Here is a 25,574-nt window from a genome sequence, read left to right as displayed (position 1 = left end):
AGTCACAATTTGTAAAAGTAATCCATTAGAGCTCAAAGTACAGTTTTCAACATGGAGCCTTGGCTCATACCAAACAGCAAACTTTAAAGGGCCCCAAAAATAACTAGTGCAACACCATTCAAATGGGAAAACCAACAGTCTAACCTGCATACAAACAAGAAACAAGCAACTTATGAACTTATTAAAAAGAAAGTAATTTCAGTTTTATATTCAACACCTTTTTACAAACAATCTACGTCAGCTGTGTTGGTGTTATTTGCTCAAAATCCAGTGACAACTACTTCATTCTTTTTCAGGATAAGTTTACTCATAATGAAATTCCACAATTAATAATTCATACACAAAAAGATTTAAACAATGCTAAATCTGACTGCTTAGTAATATAATTCATCTTTAAATTTTAATTTAGTTGTTTGACTGCCTATCAAATAAATAATCAAAAGGAAATTTTAGTTCACACTCATTTCAACACATCATTTGATATGATAAGAAGTTATTAAGAACTACCATGTTAGTAACCAGTATACCATTAATGTAATTTATACTTACTCTTAAAAGAAAGGTTAACTTAGAATCTCTGTAAGGTATATGCCTTGTTTTACCATGACTGATGTGAACCAATGAGTTGATGACATTTCCAAGTACCGATAAAGATTTGTTTATAGAACCAGCTTCCTGTGAAAAGAGCAAATACATGTGAAACATAAAGTTTAATAAATGCAAATTACCCTTAGGTTAGTAGTATGTGATTAGTTTTTACTATTTTATGACTTTCTTTCTTTCGAATTCACTTAGGGGAAATGTAAACAGAATAAGGTCGCTTTCAGGACATGTACAGTCGTCTAAAGATCCTATTGCTAAGCAAAAACTATGTTAACGTACCAAGATTCAAGATATATAAATTAAATTTGGGACTTCCAAGTTTAAATAATCAAGGAATAAGTAAGGCATTGTGTACCCTATTTTGCAATCATAACAATACATGTGAAAGAAGAACTACGATGTAGCTATTTGATTAAGCATTTTAATGGTAACCAAATTATGAATTATTTTTCAGTTTCAGTTTTAAATCTAGCTTACAGATTTCCACAGGTCATAGGGGATGGAAATATCAAGTAACTGTTGGATCAGTTCTTATAGAACCAGCTGTCTTCTGATGAACTACCCAGTTTTGACCAGGCAATAGCAACATATATAGTTTGTTGAGATAACAGATGTCACGTAAGATTGCAAAAAAACATTATGACATCCTTTTAAATGTTGAAAAAGCTCTTTAAGTTCAGCCAAATATCAATTCTGACTGTGAGAGTATTTCAATTATAAAGAAATTTAGACTGAATTTTGACCAGAACTTAACAATGATATATTGAGTGCCTTGTAATCAAGTCAATGTAACCAAACCAGCAGTCGTTTTGAATATGTGCCAACTGGTGTTTCTTTAAAAGCAGCATAACAGACCACTGTTGATAGATGAATACAATAAAAGAATGCAGTAGAATATTGTTTTTAATATTAACAAATTTTATTATGTGAAATTATGTACATTGTTCAAATCAAAAAGTTCCCATCTACATTGTGCGTTTTCAACCACTTTTTGACATGTTTGACATGATTTTTCTTTGTGAGATGTTGGCAAGTATGGTTGGCTTTGAACTAGCTTTCAGTAACTGTGATTACTCCTATTTTGATGCTGGGTGTCTATTGTTATTATTATGCTAGTTGTTTTTATGTAACATACCGATCTTTTGAATTTACCTTTACAGCAGACTATTTGGTATGAGTTTTTCTCATTGTTGAAGGTATTACAGTTGCCAATAATTGCTTGCATCCACTTCATTCAACCACTGGTGGAGAGTTGTGTCATTGAAAATCTAACCACATTTCCTTTTGTTTATACTGTGTATGCATGAATTCTAAATTGTTTACATCTTGAATTAAGTACCTTTAATCTTTTACCGACAGCATTTGAATCCTTCTGTCGTTCACTGCCAGCCAAATCTACAAGGTTTAACTGAGACACTCTTAAACTCTGTACACCATCTTTCTTTTCCTACAATTGTAAAAAGGCAAATTGTATTTCTCTAGTTCTATATTTACTAAATTAAATATCCAATAAAAAATGCTATTTCTTCAACCTCTCAAACAGCTCTTTAAAATGTAAACTGCTCAGTTTGATAAATACTTTGAATTTACAATCTGTTCATCTTGAGAAAGAAATAGCTGTTTTCAATGAAAAGCAAACTTTTTATTGCATTACAACATATATATATATACACTATTCTATTACTGTTTCTCTGTAGATATGTAAGATTAATGAAATACACATCTCATCTTATTTCTACCCTTACCTTTGATTCTATAGTTATGGTAAATACCTTTGATTCTATAGTTATGGTAAATACCTTTGATTCTATTGTTATGGTAAATACCTTTGATTCTATAGTTATGGTAAATACCTTTGATTCTATAGTTATGGTAAATACCTTTGATTCTATAGTTATGGTAAATACCTTTGATTCTATAGTTATGGTAAATACCTTTGATTCTATAGTTATGGTAAATACCTTTGATTCTATAGTTATGGTAAATACCTTTGATTCTATAGTTATGGTAAATACCTTTGATTCTATAGTTATGGTAAATACCTTTGATTCTATAGTTATGGTAAATACCTTTGATTCTATAGTTATGGTAAATACCTTTGATTCTATAGTTATGGTAAATACCTTTGATTCTATAGTTATGGTAAATACCTTTGATTCTATAGTTATGGTAAATACCTTTGATTCTATAGTTATGGTAAATACCTTTGATTCTATAGTTATGGTAAATACCTTTGATTCTATAGTTATGGTAAATACCTTTGATTCTATAGTTATGGTAAATACCTTTGATTCTATAGTTATGGTAAATACCTTTGATTCTATAGTTATGGTAAATACCTTTGATTCTATAGTTATGGTAAATACTGCATGACTCCTTGAGCTTTCTCTATTCATTGAGGTTGAAGCTACTCTTCTGTTTATCCATCCAGAATTAAGAACCTGATGCAAACAAAAATATTATAGAAGTGAGTTTGCTGTGACTCAGTTTATGGCTTCATCTATTGTTACATTGTTTCCTTATTTTTTTCAAATAAAAGAACTTTTATAAGTTTAATAACATACCCCCATGGCCCCACAATGTCATTGGTTAAACAAAATTTCACTTAATGAAAATGGCATAATTTTCGATGCTTTGTAAATTGGGAATTTAATTTTCTGGATTTTTTAAACCTCATTGGATAAGCTTTGGATTAAAAGTAGTTCCATTCCAGTAACATACAATCAGAAGCTGTACACAATTTTATTCTGAGTACCATCTATTTCCATAAAAAATTGCCAGTAAAATGTAGACAAATAATTGGTTTCTTGTCACGTAATACTATGAGTAATCCTGCCAAAGATCAGTCATTGTCTGTGGTTCTCTCTAAGCACTGCATCTTGCTCCAACAATAAAAATTTACCGCCACAAAAAAAGCAGATAGTGCTGAAAGAGGCGTCAAACATCAATCAATCAATCAATCAATTAATAAATTTCAATAAAACTCCAAGCCTTTCAAAATACTTAATTGCACCTACAGAGTGCAGAACGTTGAAAGCAAAATACAAGACACATATCTGACAATGCAACTCTAATATACATGATACACCACAACTAAATCAATGCCTGCATATGTTCGCATTTTTTAATCAATTTGGCATTACACAGTCTACCAGATTTTTTTGACTTATTCAAATCTAAATTTAGTGCATTTTATTTTTGAGTCATAAAATTGAAAATGGAAAGGGGGAATGTGTCATGAGACAACAGCCCGACCAAAGAGCAGAAAATGGTTCAAGGCAACCATGGGGTCTACAACATAGTGAGAAACTCCCCAAACCAGAGGTAGGTTTCAGCTGGCTCTTTAAACAATAGTTTAATTAACAAAACAAAGATCATTTTCATATACAAATTAGAACTTACTTGATAAGCCTCTACAGCACTGGTTACAGCATTTTCCACCAAACCTTCCACAAAAACACCTTTTTTCATGTTCTCTCTCAAGTGGAGTCCTCGATTTGATGGCTCTAATAAATCAAACACATCCTCTCGGTAAATCTCCAAAAAAGAACATTTTAACAAGAATTCTTTACCCTTGTTCTACAATAAAACAAAATGTGCACTTCAACTGTCTATTTAAGATACCCAACAGAAAGAGACATATTTCAAGAATATGCTTCATTTAGGAGTGATGTGATACTACATAACATTAAAGTCAAACTTTCATTACATTACCGAAAAATAATAATAATAAAAAAGAAAACGTTTTAGCTCACAGATAATTGTTTTTCAAAAGCAATATAAAAAATATTCCAAATTACAATAATCTTCCTCATTAACTGTTTATACAGCTACAGGCCTCATGCTTAATTTTTGAATGAACTGATTCTATTGACATGAAGACGAAATTTTTAAAAGACTCGACTGGTTGGCCTGTGGTTGAGGATGACGTGACATAGTTGGAGTAATGTCCCTTGAATGTGATAAGCTTATTGGTTGTAGTCATTACCATTTCCTGTTCATTTGCTACGTTGTTAAATAGATTTTCAAAACTCCTTGGAATGATTCCTCTCAATTCATGCTGAAAGTTATCTGCATCTTCACAAGGACCTGCAAAAGTTGTAAAAATGTTGAAAAAAATGTGATTCTTGTTCAACATATATATATATATATTTTACTCTCCTTTTCTATCTATTCATATAAACAAATCAACTCTGGAATAAATGAAATGCTTTCTACACCACCAATGTCCATTACTAACGGAGACATGGATTTAATCAAGAAAAGATTATCCGATATTGAAAGAATAGAAAGTCAAAATTACAAAACCAAGCAACAAAATAAATTTGCCAGAGATGGTCTTAAACAATTTTCAAATTTTGATACAAATAATATTTTAAAAGAGAGTAAGTTAAAACAACCAAGAAAAAGACGTTTTAAAAAACGGACACGACCTGCGGAAAATAATTTAGTTGTTAATCTATCGTCAACAGAATTAACCAACTCCGAAGAAAAATTATTAAGTAGAGGTCTTAACTTCTGTCCTATACCAGCAAACATTAACAACCTACAACTGGAGACAGATGTGGATCAATTTGCTAGACGTCTTCGCCTAAAAGAACATTTTAATAGGCAACACAAAAAAACCTTACAAGAAGCCGGAATGAATGATTCGGAATATGAGAGTGATAAAGAGGACAAGTGCATCCCAAGATTTAAAAAGAAAAGCGAATGGAATCCACCAAGGAGTAAGAACGACAATTTAGAATCCTTTATTTCATCAATTAAAACTGAAGTAAAATCATCAGTCAGTGGCAAACGTTTAAGGAATCTCTCTGAACAAGAAAGCCAGGCCATAAATAATTTAAAAAGCCGTGATGATATTGTTATCAAACAAGCAGACAAAGGAAGTGCAGTTGTAGTGATCAACAAAACCGACTACATTGAAGAAGGGAATCGTCAGCTTTCAAATACAAAATTTTACAAACATTTAGAAAGTGATCCTACAAAAGAAATAAGTAAACAAATTAATGAGGTCCTTTCAGACATGAACAGCAAAAAACATATTGATGACGACACGTACGACTATCTACGACCTGATGAAACCTGCACAGCCGGTCGATTTTACTTGCTCCCAAAACTCCATAAAGAAGGGATTCCGGGAAGACCGATAGTATCTGCAAATGGCCATCCAACCGAAAAAATATCTGAATTCGTGGATTACCATCTCAGACCACATGTTAGAACAATGCCATCTTACATTCAAGATACTACAGATTATTTGAAGAAAATGGATTCATTAAACCCCTTACCAAACAACACAATTTTGGTATCGATGGATGTGTCTTCTTTGTACACAAATATTCCCAAAAATGAAGGAATAGTCGCTTGTGAACAGGTATGGAACAATCGTAAGGATAAACATCCCCCAACAGACTGTCTGGTTCAGTTGCTGAGACTAGTGCTTGAAAACAACAATTTTGTATTCAACGACCAGCACTACTTGCAGGTTGACGGTACCAGTATGGGAACCAAAATGGCACCTTCTTTTGCCAACATTTTCATGGGGAGTCTCGAAGAACGCATCCTTTCGAATGTACCATACAAACCCTTGTCTTGGCTCCGTTATATTGATGACATCGACATCAAATGGAACGAAACTGCAGAACGCCTGCAAGAATTTCTCGATTTCTGTAACAACTTTCATCAATCGATCAAGTTCACATCTGAAGTTTCAAATGAGAAAATTGCGTTTCTCGACACCACCATAACTTTAGAAAACGGAGTCATGACAACAGACCTTCACACCAAAAAAACTGATAAACACCAATTTCTCTCTCCGAAGAGTTGTCACCCAAACACTGCTCCCGGAGCATTCCGTACAGCCAAGCCATCAGGTTAAAACGGATTTGTTCATCGGAATCAAAGTTAAACCATCGTTTAGGGCAACTCAGACAGCAACTCAAATCAAGAGGTTATAAGAACAAAAGTATTTCAGAAGCTTTCGGAAAAGCAAACGAAAAAGAACGAACAAACCTACTTGAATACAAAGAAAAGACGGCCCAGACAAATAAAATCCCGTTTGTTGTTAGCTTTCATCCTCATCTGACAAATATTTCATCAATTGTCCACAAACACTGGCGTCTTATTGAAAATGATCCTTCCTTAAGCGAGATTTTTCCATCACCTCCCGTTATGGCTTACCGCAGACCAAAAAACCTCAAAGATATTCTAGTATCATCCAAAGTATCTAAACGGGAGATATCAACAATCGGAGGTTATAAACAATGCGGAAGGGGCAATTGTAAGTGCTGCAAAGTCGCCAATATAGAAACCCAGCTCATCAGCACAGTCACCAAGAAAAATTACAACATATTTATAACATCAAATTGCAAAACGCAAAATTGCATTTATGTTCTAACGTGTGGAACTTGCAAATTACAATATGTTGGTGAAACAGAAACCCCATTTAACATCCGACTAAATAACCATCGGTCATTTTATACAAAAGAAAGGAACTGCCCAATTACAAGACACCTTTTAAGAGCAGGACATGATTTTGAAAACATCACATTTCAAATCATTGAGAAAAATCAAAATTGGGATACACAAGGAAGACAAAAAAGAGAGAGATTTTGGATGCACCAGTTACGAACTCTTGAACCTGATGGACTCAATGAGAGAGACGAAAAAAGATTTCAAAGCAAATCAAAACCATAGTTATCTTGAAATCATACAAATTAATTTATAAAAATTCATACAATTAATCGAACATCTATAAATGTGTTAAACTTTTATTCCAACTTCATGTAGTTGTAGCTACAAACATATTTTATGACCGAATTAATATGTTACACCCATCCCTCAAATCTTGTATAGATTAAGCTACAAAAATATTTTTCTGTCATGCATCCGATTTCACCTTGAGAGATGCACACGCCTGATGAAGCTAATTTGTTTAGCGAAATATTGCGTATTTCTATTTAACATCTAATAGAACTTTTTAATGTATCAATTAGTGTGTTTTAGTTATATTCTTAGACATTTATATAATTTTAATTCAGTAACTGTATCAGTTTATTTTCACAAACTGATCCACGCTTAATTAGATTGAATGTTGATTGTTGCTATTTTTAGACATTATATATATATAATATATATATATATGTTGAACAAGAATCACATTTTTTTCAAAATAATATATATATTCAAAAGTTCAAGTTAAAACAGACTCATGCAAAAAGTAAAATACCTGCTGTTTATGAAAAGATAAAAACCTTTAAAACAATTTTCATATTACTGATCTAACAGAATAGAAAGAAGATTTTACTTTACTTTCTTTGATGATTAACTTTGTGGTTTTGCCAAAGTCTGCATACAAGCCTAGAGATATAAATTGGCACTTAGTTGGAACATTTTTCGTTAACAAAAGACACAAAAATTGGGATCACACAAATACTGATGAAGCCACAGTAACAGGAATTAACAGTGCACCAAACCATACCCATTTTTTCCAAGAAAATAAACATAAATTGGTACATAATTTAGGTTGTTAGTTTTCTCATCTGAATTGTTTTGCATTTGTCATTTCGAGGTCTTTAAAAGCTGATTATGATGTATGGGCTTTTCTCATTGTTGAAAGCCATACAGTGACCTATAGATGTTAATTTCTGTGTCATTTGGTTACTTGTGGAGAGTTGTCTCATTGGCAATCATACCACATCTTCTTTTTATATATGTACACAAAGATGAACAACAAATAATATAAGGTCCAGATTACAGGTCCTGGTATGCAACATTTGCAGTTATCATGTGCAGGTGGTGACTTTTGAGTAACAATTATAATTAGCAATGAAAGTATACATACCTAACATTGTATGTGTTTTTCCAGACCCAGTTTGACCACTTCAAAAGAAAGTTACTATTGTTCAAAATAAATAGATCATAATTTAACATGTTCAATAAATTAATTGGCAGGTATGATAAATGTTCTGAGTCAATCAGATTCCTTTTTTCAAATGTGTGATTGAACATCTAAGATGACATTAAAAACAACCTCTAACAAAAGAGAAAACATCAGTTAAAATTTACTTTCGATATTTACAGCATTATTTTTGGTTAATTTTAATGCTTTAATTTCTTTCCCATCATCTAGGATTCAAATAAGATCTTATGAAAGGCCAGCTAATTTAAAGAACTAATTTAAATGCAAATTTTTCCCCAACTATTTGTTTATGTATTGTTTCTTGTCAGCATGGTCTTTTTGTTCAACCCTAGCTTAATGCCAAAAAAAGTCATCCTGAAACATGTTAAACGTAATCAAAACATATCTGGCTTACAATGAACAATACTTACTAAGCAAATATAGTTCCGTTGTATCCACTAACACAACATTCTATTATTGGTCTCCCAATAACATTAAAAAGGGATTCCTGAAAGAGAATAATATTTAAAAGGTACAAAAATCATATATAAAGTGTTGTATATACAGTGTTATCCCCCAGCACCTTTAATTAAGTATCATGGTAATGTGATGCTATAATCTTAAATGTGATGCTGTAATCTTAAATGTGATACTATAATCTTAAATGTGATACTATAATCTTAAATGTGATACTATAATCTTAAATGTGATATTATAATCTTAAATGTGATACTATAATCTTAAATGTGATATTATAATCTTAAATGTGATACTATAATCTTAAATGTGATACTATAATCTTAAATGTGATACTATAATCTTAAATGTGATACTATAATCTTAAATGTGATATTATAATCTTAACTAGAGGCTCCAAAGAGCCTGTGTCGCTCACCTTGGTCTATGTGAATATTAAACAAAGGAAGCAGATGGATTCATGACAAAAATGTGTTTTGGTGATGGTGATGTGTTTGTAAATCTTACTTTACTAAACAGTCTTGCTGCTTACATTTATCTCTATCTATAATGAATTTGGCCCAGTAGTTTCAGTGGAAAATGTTAATAAAAATTTACAAATTTTATGAAAATTGTTTAAAATTGACTATTAAGGGCAATAACTCCTAAGGGGGTCAATTGACCATTTCGGTCATGTTGACTTATTTGTAAATCTTACTTTGCTGAACATAATTGCTGTTTACAGATTATCTCTTTCTGTAATAATATTCAAGATAATAACCAAAAACAGCAAAATTTCCTTAAAATTACTGATTCAGGGGCAGCAACCCAACAATGGGTTGTCAGATTAATCTGAAAATTATAGGGCAGATAGATCTTGGTCTGATAAACAATTTTACCCCGTGTCAGATTTGCTCTAAATGCTTTGGTTTTTGAGTTATAAGTCAAAAACTGCATTTTACCCCTATGTTCTATTTTTAGCTGTGGCGGCCATCTTGATTTTAAAGTCGGGTCACCGGACACATTTTTAAAATAAGATACCCCAAAGATGATTGTTGCCAAGTCTGGATTAATTTGGCCCAGTAGTTTCAGAGGAGGAGATTTTTGTAAAAGATAACTAAGATTTACGAAAAATGGTTAAAAATTGATTATAAAGGGCAATAACTCCTAAAGGGGTCAACTGACCATTTCAGTCATGTTGACTTATTTGTAAATCCTACTTTTCTAAACATTATTGCTGTTTACAGTTTATCTCTATCTATAATAATATTCAAGATAATAACCAAAAACAGCAAAATTTCCTTAAAATGACCAATTCAGGGGCAGCAACCCAACAAAGGGTTGCCTAATTCATATGGAAATTTCAGGGCAGATAGATCTTGATCTGATAAACAATTGTACCCCATGTCAAATAAGCTCTAAATGCTTTGATTTTTGAGTTATAAGCCAAAAATTGTATTTTACCCCTATGTTCTATTTTTGGCCGTGGCGGCCATTTTGGTTGGTGGACCGGGTCACCGGACACATTTTTTCAACTAGATACCCCAATAACAATAGTGGCCAAGTTTGATTGAATTTGGCCCAGTAGTTTCAGAGGAGAAGATTTTTGAAAAGATTACTTTAATTTAAGAAAAATGGTTAAAAATTGACTATAAAGGACAATAACTCCTTAACGGGTCAACTGACCATTTCGGTCATGATGACTTATTTGTAAATCTAACTTTGCTGAACATTATTGATGTTTACAGTTTATCTCTATCTATAATAATATTCAAGATAATAACCAAAAACTGCAAAATTTCCACAAAATTACCAATTCAGGGGCAGCAACCCAACAACGGGTGGACCGATTCATCTGAAAATTTCAGGGCAGATAGATCTTGACCTGATAAACATTTATACCCCATGTCAGATTTCCTCTAAATGCTTTGGTTTTTGAGTTATAAGCCAAAAACTGCATTTTACCCCTATGTTCTATTTTTAGCCGTGGCGGCCATCTTGGTTAGTTGACCAGGTCACGCCACACATTTTTTAAACTAGATACCCCAATGATGATTGTGGCCAAGTTTGGTTCAATTTGGCCCAGTAGTTTCAGAGGAGAAGATTTTTGTAAAAGTTAACAACGACGACGGACGACGGACGACGGACGACAGACGACGGACGACGACGGACGCTGGACGCAAAGTGATGGGAAAAGCTCACTTGGCCCTTCGGGCCAGGTGAGCTAAAAATGTGATGCTATCTGACTTGGTTTTCTTATAAATTATGTTATGGATTTGATGCTATAGTTTTTAGAAGCAATATGGTATTTCAATTTCCCCTGGTTTCCAGGATGCTACATGTAAATGAAATATCTGGGGAGAACACTGATATAACAATTTATCGCTATTTTGTGCATTTTTCCTTTGATCTTTTTTTGTGATAATTTTCATATCATGCTACTCACTTGAGATGGAAAAATTATAGCTAGAAACTAAGTAGGCACGTGGCGTTGCTAACGAAATTAACATGAAATTGACAAAGTCGTCATAGATATAACAGCGATAAACACCTGTCCAAGCTCAAGCAAAGAAACAAAAATACCATGTCACTTCAACAAAAAAAACATATCACTATCACCTTTTGTACAAACATGACAAATGGTTATAAGATTCAATAGTGCAGGGTTCTCGCTATGAATTATTAACATGTTTAAAGGTGAGTCCCAGTAGATTTTGATGAGTCCAGGATGCATGTAATTTTTGTGTCTCAATATGACGAATTATAAAGAAATAAAACTGAAACAATGTGTGTGAGTTTGCGTAACCATTTGAATTCTGTCTCCCAGATAGACTGCCATTTCCTCTCTTTCTTTTATTTGGCTAAGTTGGTCTAGTGACTGAAGTTGTTGTTTCTGAAAATCTTTCTATATCTGTTAATTATTGATGTAGTGGGACAGTGACTCTTGGTCTTCACTTGGTACTGATGATTCAATTTTAATATTTGATAAAAGCAAGCAAATATTAAGTGAAAACTGTTCAACATAATGAGCTTGGCTAAAAAGTAATTATTTTCTAATCATGTTCTAATCGGATTGTCAAGACAATTTGTTTGTTTACGCTCGTGATAATCAACATACACAATGCGAGAAATTTTTTAAATTCTTCGAAGACAAGTAAAATTATTCTCATTTGCATTTTTTTTTAATCTACACTGTTTTATGACATATTTTATACGTAAAGCATCAATTATGAAATATTATAAGTTCACAGAAATGTTTTACTTTATATGTTTCAATGGATAAGTATGTGATGTTCAACACGTGGATATATTCAAGCTTTTCAAATACTTGTAAAACTGTAACATATTTTTTTATTGTTTTGAATAGAATTATTATATTCTAGTAAATGTATCAAATACGTTTAATTTTAGAAAATATGTACATGTATCAGTCAACAAAAATATTGATCTGCCCATATCATAAAAAATGTAAACTTACGGTATTTCCTGTCAAAACAATATCAGAATCAAGAATCTGCTATGCAAAACGATGTGTTTGGGACTCAGGGGATACAACAAGGACGCGTCCCAGGGACTCACGGGTTTCAAAAATGAAACGTCCAGCTTGATTTCCATGCGTCAAGGACGCATATATGTGTCTTAGCGAGAACCCTGATTAGTGCTATAGAAATTAATAAGATGATGTGTCAAAATATGTGTCATTTGGTCTCTTGTGAAGAGTTGTCTCAATGGCAATCATGCCCCATCTTCTTTTTATATATATATATATTGAGTCAATATTATTGACCTTAATATGGATATTAGACATTGCACTTATTCAAGATACCTGTAATTATTATATTCTACAGATCTTTATGCAAACCTAAACAGTTACTTCAGTTTGCAAGAAGGTAATACAAATCAAGACAGTGTGAAATAATTTCATTTATATACTTGTCTTTTGCTAGTGTTTTTGATTGGGGAAATTAATATTGAAATGTGACGGACACATTACCATCTTGATATTTAAGAAGTTGAGTTTAATGAAAAACTAAGTCAAAAATAGGAAATAAAGGCCCAATTCTGGAGTGGTACTACTATTAAATCTGCTAGTTCCGTGCTGCATAGAAAATGTAATTGAAACTATCGCTAAAAATAAACACAAACTACTTTTGATTCATTAATATTCGTTGGATACCAATTTTTAGGAGTATTGTGGAAACAGGTGAACCACAGATTCAAATGTTCAACGAAATAATATACTTTCAAAAGGTTTTACAGAAATGGGCAAAACCATGAAATCTAATATTTACGAACGTGCAAGTTTTCAGCATTTCAAGAAATTAAATAAATCCACAATATATTTGAACATGTTTCCATACCTGTGTAGAAGTAACATCAGCAACCTTATCAAATGTAAAAACTCTGGATTCTGGTTTACTGTTCATCACAAGGGAGGTCTCATCAAGGACCTTAAGTGCCAGAACTTGTCCAATATCTGTGTCATAGGAGTCAGGTGGTCGGATTCTAACAAACACCTTAATGGCATCCCCTTCACTAGAAATAAAAATTTGACTAATAACTATATAAACAGTTAATTGTGAAGAGTGCTCCATCTAGAGAAAGTATGTTTGCGATTAAAATGTGTCAGTTTTCTAGACTTAAAATACACAACCTTTGATAACATTGATCTCAAAAACCCTGTGTCTTCATGATCAGTATATTTTTTCTTCTGTTTTTTGGGGGGGAAATAAGAAAGAAAAAGAAATGAACAAGATTTTCCTTGTTTACTTGATCTCATTGCAGTTCCAGTACATACTCAGATACTTTAGTCTTTTTATTAACAATGATTAAGTTTACCTGATCACAGTTTTTTGGTAACAAGTTATGTTTTTGCTCAAGATATGACACTGGTGACAGAATATTTTTTGGACAAGACTTTTACAGCTGACTATGCGGTATGGGCCTTTTTCATTGTTGAAGGCCGTACGGTGACCTATAGTTGTTAATGTTTGTGTCATTTTGGTCTTTTGTTGATAGTTGTCTCATTGGCAATCATACCACATCTACTTTTTTATTTTTAGGCAAATGAATAAAACACTGATCAGTAAAAGTGTATACAATTTTATTATATCTCAAGTCTGAAACAATATACATAAAGACTCTTCAAACATTGTCAAAACATGGTATATCTTTCTTTCTTCCACTCGTTCATTTTTATATCTTTTTAAAAAAAAATGTTTCTAAATATATTGTATTTATAAATATCCAACAATGGGAAATTATCACTATCCTGTTCATTGTAAATTTTCTATATCAACTTACCCAGAATCTTTTCCATCATCATGTCCTACAAGCAGAATAAAAATATATTTATCAATATTTGTATGCTTCTAAATAAAGGGGAAAACAGATAGTAAAAAAACACCTTGCAAATCCCTAAAACATTAAAATATCATCTAATTCAGTAAAACTAATTGAACTAATCAGATGATAGGATTATTTTTTGGCTGGCATTTTTAGTAGCCAATATAATTTTAGAAGGACCAAGAAAAGTGGACGGAAAAAAAGGTGTTTTAAATTTACTTAAAACATAAAATTAATGCACTTGAACATTTTTTTGTATATCTAGGGCATGTTATGCCTTAAACCTTGCATGTTTGTCTGCAAACCAAGTTCATTTTGTGTGAAAACAGCCATATATATCACATGTATTAGACAAAGCAAAATCCACATGAACTGAACCTCTATATTAAATATAGGGCTCACCACAGTTAGTTCTGTCGAGAATACAGCGGGAGTCAAGACGTCGTGTTTTACTGTTATGTATCTAGGGTTGACGTCGCTTTAGCAGTTCTGATATAATGGAGTAAACGTCAAACTGTATGGTTGTTATTGTTTTCTGTATACAATATTAGAAGTTAGCCTCGACATTTATGGTGCCGTGACCAGGATAGAAAATGGACACAAAGCTGAAAGCTGTTCGTTCCGGACACAAAGGAGTAATTACAAGACTTTGGAAGAATTTTGGTGAGATACGAGACCTTTCAGATATAGAAATTGAGGACGTCACAGCTATTTTAGATTCCGTGTTACAGAAAAAGGATATTCTTAAAGATCTGAATGACAAAATTGTGGATGCAAGCTCGGATGAAGACGTGGATGAAATTCAACAAACAGATGAGTACATGTTCAATTTAGATTCAAAAATTTGTCAAATTAGAAAACTCATTAATCCTTCCCAGTCGAAAAGTCATAAGTTACCCGTCAATACTACCGTTTTTCAAGCTAGTCACATTACTCCCTCTGATACACCCATGCATACCTTGATACCTACAGCAAATAGTGTACCCGCCAGCGACTCCTCTCAATTGAACCTGCACACCAATTGTTTCACGTCGACATCTCATGTACAATCAAATGCAGCCTCGTTTTATACAAGTAACCCCGCTATATCAGAGATTATTCCTGCTACGAACCCGTCTATGCATATTCCAAGTTTACATTCGTCTTCTAGCACAAATAATCAGTACCACAAATTACCAAAATTAAACTTGCCTACTTTTAAAGGGAATATTTTAGATTGGAAATCCTTTTGGGATTCATATGAGACATCGATTCACACAAATCCAACACTCAGCGATGTACAGAAGTTTAACTACTTAAAGTCACTACTACAAGGAGAAGCGTTTCAGACCGTATCAGGTTTTTCGATGACAAACACTAACTACAGCAAAGCTATTTCGTTGTTACAAGAGAGATATGGACAGATACATACTATAATACAAACATACATGCAAGCTCTACTTGAGATTTCGCCGCCAATTTATACTTTATTAAGCCTCCGCAATTATTATGACAAAACTGAAACTTACGTACGAGGTCTAGAGTCACTCGGACAGACTACAGACACTTATGGTTCACTACTGGTACCCGTTATTCTGAACAAGTTGCCTGAAGAAATACGCCAAAACCTAGCAAGACAACACGGACCGTCAAGTTGGAATTTGAAAGATTTGAGAAAGAGTATACTTAACGAAATTCAGATCATTGAGGAGGGAAAAAATACAGGTACATATCTCGAGACTTCAGAAAGTCACTTCACAACCGCATCTACATGTACATTTCATACAGGAATAGAATCACCAATACACACAGCACACAACGCAAAGAGCCAACCCTGGAATATTATGGAGAGGACAAGTTCAGCCATATTGGATAGGGGGCAGATTTTTTTGAAACAGGTGGAAATAGTATGCAAGTATGGGAAATCCTATGTATGTTTCCAAGCAACAGCTCTGTTTTAATGATGTTTTCCCCGTATTTTTCACATCGTTTTAACCTCCATTATGAAAATCTGCCCCCTATCCAATATGGCCGAACTAACCGTGAAGAGCCCTATTAAATACACCTTATCGCTATTAGCCTTATCGGCCTGCTAACCCGGCCGCTTGAACTTTTAACGCATACAACAATCACTTTTCCATTGTGGCGTCAGATATTTTGTTTTATGACGTCAAAATTTTACGGGAACCAGGGCTCACACTACTTCAGAATTATAGGGAGAAGTGACTTTTCTTTTTGAAACTGATAGGGAGAAATGGTGAGATTTGAAAGAGAAGTGCTCATTCGCGCGGTGAGCTACAATATTTTGATTTTACTGTAGTACTGTATAAACGATCATTTGTAAATAATGTTCTTTTTATATTGTTCAGTTCATTTCTGAGTATACAATTAAAGTAACATTTCAAATTAAAAGTTGTTTAAATTTTACTAAGGTCCTTTTGAGAAACTACCAGCAAAATATCTAGCACTAAAAAAAAAAATTTTTTTTTTAAAAGGTAAAGAAATAATAATATATCAATTTACAATTTAATCAAAAACTAAAAATGTATCTTGTGTATGAAATTCAGTGTTTCTCATCAAAAGATATATAAAGGTAAGCTGGGCCATAATATATTGATATTAGTATAATAGTCTAAGAGTTAAGCAACTTTACAATAGTTTACAACAATCCATATAAATTATAAGGAATTATATACACCAATCAATGATGAGTTTATTTAGATGTAACCAAAAGGGTTTGGAATGCGTAATTTTTCCTTTTGGGATCAATATTCTTCTGTCAGCTGTTCCATCCGTGCGTCCGTAGTAATTTTTGTAAAAATAAGGATTTTGGTCATAGCTCATGTAGCTGGTCCGTTTCTGAACCGCAGTTTAGAAATCAGTCAATGGCGGACAAATGCAAGAAAATTTACAAAAATAAACGATGTTTGACAAGTTATTTGGAAAGAATCATGACGTTTTTAATGCAATAAATGGATTCAAAAATTACTTGAGGCAACTTTTATCACTTTTAAATGAAGTAACAAACTTATTTTGTTCTTCTTCTTCTTCTGATATACAGTTACAGCTTCATTATTATTGAAGATTACGAACTGTTGCATGCGCGGAGTATATGATTAAAAAATATGAACAAAAATTTATCTTTAACTTATTAGAATACTTGGTGATATTTACATGAAAGAAAACAACAAGTGATTAAAAAATATGTACATTGTTATTTATAGAATTAAATTATGTTGTGGAGAACAGTTGGTGTCAACTGATCTCTGTAAATTTCAATGGTTTGACTTGCTACCACAACTTGTGGCAACAAGTTCCATTGAATGATTGTTTGCGGAAAGAATGACCATTTGTAGCTGTCTTTAGAGGTGGATATTTGCCTAAACGTTTGAGTATGTAATTTTCTTGTTCTAGTATCTGATGGTATGAGGACTAGTGATGGGATTGCAATGAGTCCATGGATGACCTTGTAGAACATGATAAGTCTGGTTTTGAGGCGGCGCTCACTGAGTGAGGGCCATTGTAGTTCGTTTAACATGGATGTAACACTACTGGTGTTGTGGTAATTGTTACATACATATCGGGCCGCACGCCTCTGTACCATTTCTAGCTTATTTTTATAATCTGCTGTGTGTGGATCCCATAGACTACAGGCATATTCAAGTTTTGGTCTCACTATTGATTGGTAAGCACGGGATTTGATACTGGAGTTAGAAATTTTTAAGTTTCGCCTCAGAAAGCCAAGAGATTTATTTGCATTTGATACGATGTTGTTGTAGTGAATGTTCAATTTTAAGTTCTGTAGGGTTACGCCAAGATATTTTGCAGATGTTACTAGTTCTAAAGTATGATTATGAAGGATGTAATCGTGTTTAAATGGTTGTTTTTTCTGTGTGATGGTTAAGATAGTGCATTTTCCAGGATGGAAGGCCATGAGCCAATCAGCCTCCCATTTCGCTGCGGCGTTAAGATCTTTTTGTAAATTTGTGCAGTCTTGTTGACATGTAATTTCTCGGTATATAATACTGTCATCAGCGAAGAGTCGTAGTTTGCTGTGTTCCAGGTATTCTGGAAAATCATTAATGTATATTAAAAAGAGTATAGGCCCAAGGACAGTTCCTTGGGGGACACCTGATGTTACTGGTGCTGTATTTGATGTTATTCCATCTATTACCACTGTTTGCGTACGGTCTGATAAGAAAGCCTGAATCCATTTTAGAGTGTTACCTTGAATGCCATAGTATTTTAGTTTATAGAGTAGACGTTTGTGGGGAACCTTATCAAAGGCCTTGGCAAAATCCATAATAATGAGGTCTGTTTGTATATTTTTGCTGTTGTTGTTATGAAGTTCTTGTATAAATTGAATAAGTTGTGATTCGCATGATCTGGATTTTCGGAAACCATGTTGGAGGTCGTAAAGAATGTTATTTGCCTCTAAATAGTTCATGATGTTACTTGTCACTATATGTTCCATCAACTTACAACAAATACAAGTGAGTGAAATCGGTCTATAATTTTCAGCCTTGTATCGTTCACCCTTTTTAAATGCTGGTGCAACAATTGCATGTTTCCAGTCTTTTGGTGTTTTTCCTGATTTAAGAGATTTGGTAAATATGGTGGTAAGTATGGGTGCTATTTGTGCTTTTAGTTCTTTTAATACACGTCCACTGATGTTATCTGGACCACTTGCTTTGTGCGGATTTAGTTTATGTAGCAATTTTTCGATACCTGGTGTAGTGATGTTTATATCTGGCATTTTTGTGTATGGGCTTGGACCCTTATCAGGAATATTAGATGGTGGTTGTATTTTTATTAAATAACTTGCTACACACTGCAAAAAGAATGCTTCAACCTCTTTTCTTAAGATAATGAATCTTTTATGTCTGAATTTCTTTAATTATCAACAAAAAGTTGATGTTTCATCAACTTGGTAAAAATTGAAAATGTCTGATGACGGAAGCAACTGAAAGCGAGTATGGTAAACAACAGGGCGACTTGTTTTCGCTTTTGGGGGTCAAGAAAGGAAAGTGATGGTCAGGAAAGCAACTTTTTCGCCCAAGTCGCCTGGTAGGGTGAGCCCTGGGGAACCTGTGTGATATCCAGTAATGGCGGACAAATAGCGATAAGGTGTATGAAAGGTACAAAGATTTGGATTTTTTTGTTGGTATTAAAACTTGCAATCAGTCAATGAATATAAATAAGGGACCAGTGAAGTTACTTTGTGCAAACATTCTCTGGCTTCTCTTCATAGGCATGAGGAGTTCTTATAGTCGGGTTTCTGGTGGACAATCGTATTGTCTGTTGACAAGTCAAGCAAGTGTTGAGTTGTGAAATTATGTTGATTTTCGAAATCTATTTTTTACAAATAAGGAAACGTTTAAACTGTTTTACTGTATTTTATGGTGGTGTTACTTATAATAATGCAGTATTTTTTTCCCCAAAAAGTAGTGTGTTTACCTGTCATTTGTATAAAAAGCAAAAAGTGTACGTTGCAAATGTTGTGCTCTTTTAAAAATGGCGCGCCGCTTTTATTTATTAGTTTCGTAAAGATGAGTTCTAAATATATAAATGTATATTCATAATCATTCGATTCATTTTATTGTCAGTAATTGAATTTTTGAACTATTATTGTGAAAGTTAATATGTCATTTACGAAAATTTGTATTGGAATCTTCTATTTTATTTATAGCACAATGCCATGACGTCATAATTCGAAAGGATATCCCTAACGTCACGTTTTATTCCATTCAACATCACATGCATCTTCACTACGCATTTCCTAGAATGAAAATAGTAAAATGCCAAATGAGGAGTCAATTAACCAGGCAGAAGTTATATGGAACTATTTGAAACTCAACCATACACTAGAAAAGGTAAATTTCCAAATATAAGAGCATGTAATTTAACTGAAGCTGAGTCCTTTAGCCTGATGAAAATTATAGTTTCTTATGTAAAATAAAACACGGATCCAAACGATACATTTGAACTAGATACATATAATACAAGTTGCCAATCTCTTGTATTATATGTCTCTGATGCTAGGATACTAAAGATGTGAATCCATTTGGGTTTTTTTCGTGTTTTTTTTGGCATATCAAATAATTTCACGATTTAGAAGTATAATACTACAAGAGTTTAACCAGATAAATATTATATGCGCATTACAATCTAATTCAAATATTGATCTCTGATTTCGTTATACTTCATATGTAGTATAAAGAAATCAGAGATCAATATTTTAGTTAGATTGATGCACATAATAGATAATAGCTTACTATGATTTATATGTTGTATATGCCGAGTCATGCAGAAGAAAATGTAAAAAAAAAAGAAGATGTGGTGTGATAGCCAATGAGACAACTGTCCACAAGAGACCAAAATGACACAGACATTAACAATTATAGGTCACCGTAAGTCTTTAATATTCTGATCTAATCTTTATTCTAGATCTTTCTGAACGAAGATCACATGCGTTATGGTATGAACAGCCTAAATTGTAGTTCTAGAATAAATCGATTCGGGCCCCGGCATTTCCAAACACCTGTGGTGTAGTCGGCCGAAAAATGTTAGTGTTATCCATTCGACATATCATTCTGTTAAATGCATTTGATTTATTTCTAGATATTTCTTAAAATTGTCATTTTCTTCAATTGTCATTTTGACTGATTGATTTTGCACAAAATTTGATTTTTATACAAATGATTTTTTTGATTTTTTTTAGAGCGATTTGATTATCGTATTTGGGAATCCTGATATAAGGACAATAGAATATGCTTCAAAATTGTGGTTAGATGGATTTGCTAAATGGTTGATGATTACTGGGAATGAAGGATCACTTACAAAAGGTAAGACTAGAGATTTTAGTAGCATTCGAGTAATCCCTAATTAGATGGCCTCTTTGAAAAAGAAACTTACACTTATATTGTTTATTGACCGAGCCTTGTGGACTGATTGTTACTTTTAAGTCGCTGTTAATCTATACATTTCTATATATTTTTTAAGTGTGGAGATGTGATTCAAGGGGTATGTTCCTTATAAACGACAAACATTTATAATTATCTCAGTGGACATGGAAAACTTGTATGATATTCCTATAATATCAACTAAAAATGTATTTCTGAGAAAAAATAGGAGATAATTTGATTAATTTTCATTTTTCAGGAAAATGGCAAAAGCCTGAGGCACAAATATTCAAAGATATTGCTGTTAGTCAGGGTGTACCAGAGGAAAATATTCTTTTGGAGGAAGAAGCAACTAACACCGGAGAAAATGTAACATTTTCATATGAAATACTCGAAAAGCTTGGTCTACTGGATTCGATTAAAACAATAATTTTGGTTCAGATGCCGTTTATGGAGAGACGAACATATGCAACATTTGCTAAGCAGTGGCCTAGCGGCATGAATCAGTTAGACAGAGTTTGTGTTACGTCGCCTGCCATAGATTTAATGTCATACCCTAACGATGATGTCGGTGATTTAGATAAAATAATGGAAATGATGGTTGGTTGTCTCCAACGTGTTAAACATTACCCTAAACTTGGATTTCAGATTGAACAAGACATTCCTGATAATGTTTGGAACATTGGAGAGAACTTGTTGTCCAGTGGACAATACTAGTTTCAATTAACTATTAAAATATACACTTGAACTCGTTAATTAAATCATTTATGTTTGTATTATTGTATTTGCATAGCGTTCTGAATGGGGGAATTGGTGAACATTCAAATCCGGCAACTTCAGCAAAAAAATCATATAGCTATCACTCGCCTTTTTTCAATAGATAAAATTGAGAATGGAAATGGGGAATGTGTCTAAGAGACAACAACCCGACCAAATAAAAAAAACAACAGCAGAAGGTCACCAACAGGTCTTCATTGTAGCGAGAAATTCCCGCATCCGGAGGCGTCCTTCAGCTGGCCCCTAAACAAATATATACTAGTTCAGTGATAATGAACGCCATACTAATTTCCAAATTGTACACAAGAAACTAAAATTAAAATAATACAAGACTAACAAAGGCCAGAGGCTCCTGACTTTGGACAGGCGCAAAATTGCGGCGGGATTAAGCATGTTCATGAGATGCTGCTTGGCCTGTAGTCTGAATAATGTTACAGGGCAATGTACCACATTAAAATTTTGGCTCAGTATGTTGGTATGGTGAAACGCAGGGTCAATATTCCTTTCTAATTTTCATATTGTAGTCCTGAATATGCATCTGATTTGCTTCTGGTTGTTAAACACCATCCATTTTTGATTGGTTTTCTGAAAATCACTCCCGCATGCAAATATTTAACAAAAAGCTGCACTTTACTCTAATAAATACACTATAATGTGAGTTTATCGACGGTCAATCATGATAAAGTTATGAGTTGTGCGCACAAGTTTAAAAATTGTGCGCACAAGTTCAAAAAAGTTGTGCGCACAAGATTAAAAAAGTTGTGCGCACAAGATTTTTAAAAGTTGTGCGTACAAGATTCAAAGTCGTGCGCACAAATATTTTTAATTTCAGCTTTTGGCCTTAAGGGGCTCCGTATAAATGCATTTATCATTATCTTTGAAATGAATTATAGAGGGACCACATTTCATTATGCTTTCAATACAAGGAAAAGCATATTATATAACAATTATTAAACTAAATACACATTTATGTTTTATATATTTATAAAAAAAACATAGAAGATTTAAAGCACTTATTTGAAATAAAGACATCTTAATGAATGTTTGTTTGAATTCTGTACCGGTCCATGCGAGAAAATCAATCGTCCTTAAATAACCAACGATATATAACTATACTTATAATGTATCATGCATAAAGGTTTAAGAGGCAACAAGTTTTTCAAAGTTCTGATTGCAAGCCATTTTTACATATAGCATGTATAAATAAGGTGGTTGAAGATGGAAGTGTTTAACGACCCTCTGTTTTTTCAATGATTTTTGTTTGCTTCCTCGGAATTTCTGATTTTGATTTGACACATGCAGTTTAGTGTCGGCTTCTAGTTCACTTAAGGGATACATAATAGAGAGTATGGGACAAAAAATAAAGAAGAGAGTAAAGGAGCTAATAAGAATAGAGAATAATGAATTTACAAAAATTATAAAGAATAGAGAAAAATGACCTAAAAATAAAGATCAGAGAAATCCCCCCCCCCCCCTCCTTTAAAAAATCCAGCCCCTGGGATTTATTTTTGCAAGACAGAGTGCAAATACCAAGAGGTAAACTTACATAAATTCGAAGAGACCGCAATATTATTGACAAGAAAAATCCACAATAACACGACTTTGACTGTTAAAAACGAGAGTGGCCAGTTTCTGCTCCCCTAGTGGCAACCGTCGTTGTGCACAATATCCGTAAAGCAGTAAAAGGTCAGATAGAGACGAGAGTTGATAAACATGTTGTGAAAGTCAACACAAGTTGCACCAGTCGGGTTGCTCATAGCAAGTAAAAATCTGGGGACAATTGCATTCATTATAACTAAAGAATTCGTTCACAAAGAAGTGGAATTATAAAGTGAATTTGAAATATTATCTTTTTTATGTGTAACGTTCTCAACCGATATACTAATTTACACTCACTTTGGTTTGTCTCATTGGCGTGTATGTTGTTTGATTGGTCGAGATTATGTTGTAGTAAATGAATGAATGTTAACATTTGATCGCTCTTTAATGCTTAGGTTTGCAGAATGTCACACACGGAGCAACCATGTTACATTGCGCCACTTAGACTGTTGAAGCCATATTTAATTCTAAGTGGCTGCCTCTGTTTCTTTCTTGGATGATTATGTTGTTCATAATTGAAATGGCTTGCTGAAAATATAGAGGTTTTTTTTTCGACAATCCCTTTTGTTTTGTATCAATGGATGCCACAAACTGTTTCCTCAGATACTTTTTTTAATTAGATTGATATATACAAATCGTAGTTCAACTTAACATATATATTCAGTATTTTAAGTTACATACTAGCACACTGCGTATCGATTTATCTTGCCAAGTATCTTAAAATGTGGTACTTAAGACTAGTGACCTATCAAGGTGATCAAGTCTTCAATATTCAAAAACTACTTCCGTGAGTCAATACATAAACAAATGACAGCAATAACATCTTTTTACCTTTTAGTGACATTAATAAATTTATTACCATCGCATGAATCGGTCTTCATCAAATTCTTCGTTTGCTAAAACCTTTTAATATGTTTCCTTAACATGTGACCGTGTTGTTTAAAGAAAGGAACACAACATTGAAATAAACCACGCCTACTAACCACATAATATATAAGTGTTATCTACGCGGTTGGTTTTAGGCAGCAACCATGTGATTTTCTTGTGGGGGGGGGGGGGGGGGGGTCTATGTTTTTTTCTACTGTACAAACCTTTTTTTTGCGACAATTTTTTCTTTCAATTTTAGCATTACATATAGTGGCAGCTGAGGGTGTAACAATTTTTTTTTTTTCAAAATTCAAAACAAATGATTTTTTTCTCCAAAATCTGGAAACAATTTTTTTTCCAAAAAAAAAACATAGCCGCCCCCCCCCCCCCCAGAAAATCAAATGGTTGCTGCCTTACCAACCGTATATTCCATGAATTTGTTATGATGTAAGATGAACAAGTATCCAGTCCTCAGTGATATTTATGTAAATCTCTTAAAGTCATAATAAACGAGTGACCGGTTAAAAATAATGGTATTCCAATTCTTGAATGAACCAATGCATACAAACATCATAAACCAGTGGCGGATCCAAACATTTTCATAAGTTAGGGCCCGCTCCAGTCACGCTTAAGTGATTCCCTATATAAGCAACCCCCCCTAACTCCGCCTCTGTAAACTTAGTCTTCTGTATACGATTTAATCCTTTTTGTCGCAAAAATTTCGTATAATCGTCATTTTTTTTCTCAATCGGTCAGTGTTGTAATGAAAATATAGCAAACAAATTAAAGCTCGTGTTTTGAAGCCGAAGTTTAACGATTGTCACCTGTTTTTCAACAATCAACAAAAAGCATGGATATTGAGCACTTGTTTAACATGTATACAATCAGATAATAGTTTATTCAAGTTAAGGACCTCCATGCGTATTACGATCACCATATTTTCACGGGATGGGTCACACAGAGGTCACTTTGCATATGGAAAATTCCTGGAAGTATAAATAATATACTGAGAGAAAACAAAATATTGGACGCACTATATATTTGTTTACAATAAAGTGGGCTATTTGCTTTGCGGTTGTTTTTTTCGTGTGCGCGTAATGATTTTATATCAATAATTTTTACACCTCATCTTTTCTTTTGTG

At 33.2% G+C, this 25,574-nt stretch overlaps 2 protein-coding genes across 3 annotated transcripts in view; one reads left to right on the top strand and one right to left on the bottom strand.

Annotated features, from left to right (window-relative positions):
- Positions 1–19,845, bottom strand: part of LOC134721410 (kinesin-like protein KIF15) — a 56,440-nt gene extending 36,595 nt beyond the window's left edge. The window contains exons 1-10 of one of the 2 annotated variants that reach the window (XM_063584394.1): positions 19,745–19,845; positions 14,267–14,291; positions 13,324–13,498; positions 8,938–9,014; positions 8,450–8,487; positions 4,592–4,692; positions 4,006–4,182; positions 2,943–3,044; positions 1,943–2,050; positions 550–675 (exon numbers count right to left, since the gene is read on the bottom strand). In XM_063584394.1, the coding sequence (XP_063440464.1) occupies positions 550–675; positions 1,943–2,050; positions 2,943–3,044; positions 4,006–4,182; positions 4,592–4,692; positions 8,450–8,487; positions 8,938–9,014; positions 13,324–13,498; positions 14,267–14,291; positions 19,745–19,751 (936 nt within the window). In that variant the 5' untranslated portion in view covers positions 19,752–19,845. Of the gene's footprint in view, positions 1–549; positions 676–1,942; positions 2,051–2,348; positions 2,370–2,942; positions 3,045–4,005; positions 4,183–4,591; positions 4,693–8,449; positions 8,488–8,937; positions 9,015–13,323; positions 13,499–14,266; positions 14,292–19,744 lie in introns of those variants that run through there. The other variant, XM_063584395.1, reaches the window with a different exon arrangement.
- Positions 19,846–19,982: 137 nt separating this feature from the next.
- On the top strand, positions 19,983–21,937 carry LOC134721409 (uncharacterized protein SCO4629-like). Its single transcript, XM_063584393.1, has 3 exons — positions 19,983–20,160; positions 21,009–21,132; positions 21,449–21,937. The coding sequence occupies exons 1-3, from the start codon at positions 20,086–20,088 to the stop codon at positions 21,904–21,906; spliced, it is 657 nt and encodes a 218-aa protein (XP_063440463.1). The 5' UTR covers positions 19,983–20,085; the 3' UTR covers positions 21,907–21,937.
- The last annotated feature ends 3,637 nt before the right edge of the window (positions 21,938–25,574 follow it).

The sequence above is a fragment of the Mytilus trossulus genome, chromosome 6, assembly GCF_036588685.1.
Source record: "Mytilus trossulus isolate FHL-02 chromosome 6, PNRI_Mtr1.1.1.hap1, whole genome shotgun sequence".
NCBI classification, from domain to species: domain Eukaryota; kingdom Metazoa; phylum Mollusca; class Bivalvia; order Mytilida; family Mytilidae; genus Mytilus; species Mytilus trossulus.
Note: the sequence above shows the minus strand (reverse complement) of the source record. Positions and strands in the feature narration are given on the sequence as shown.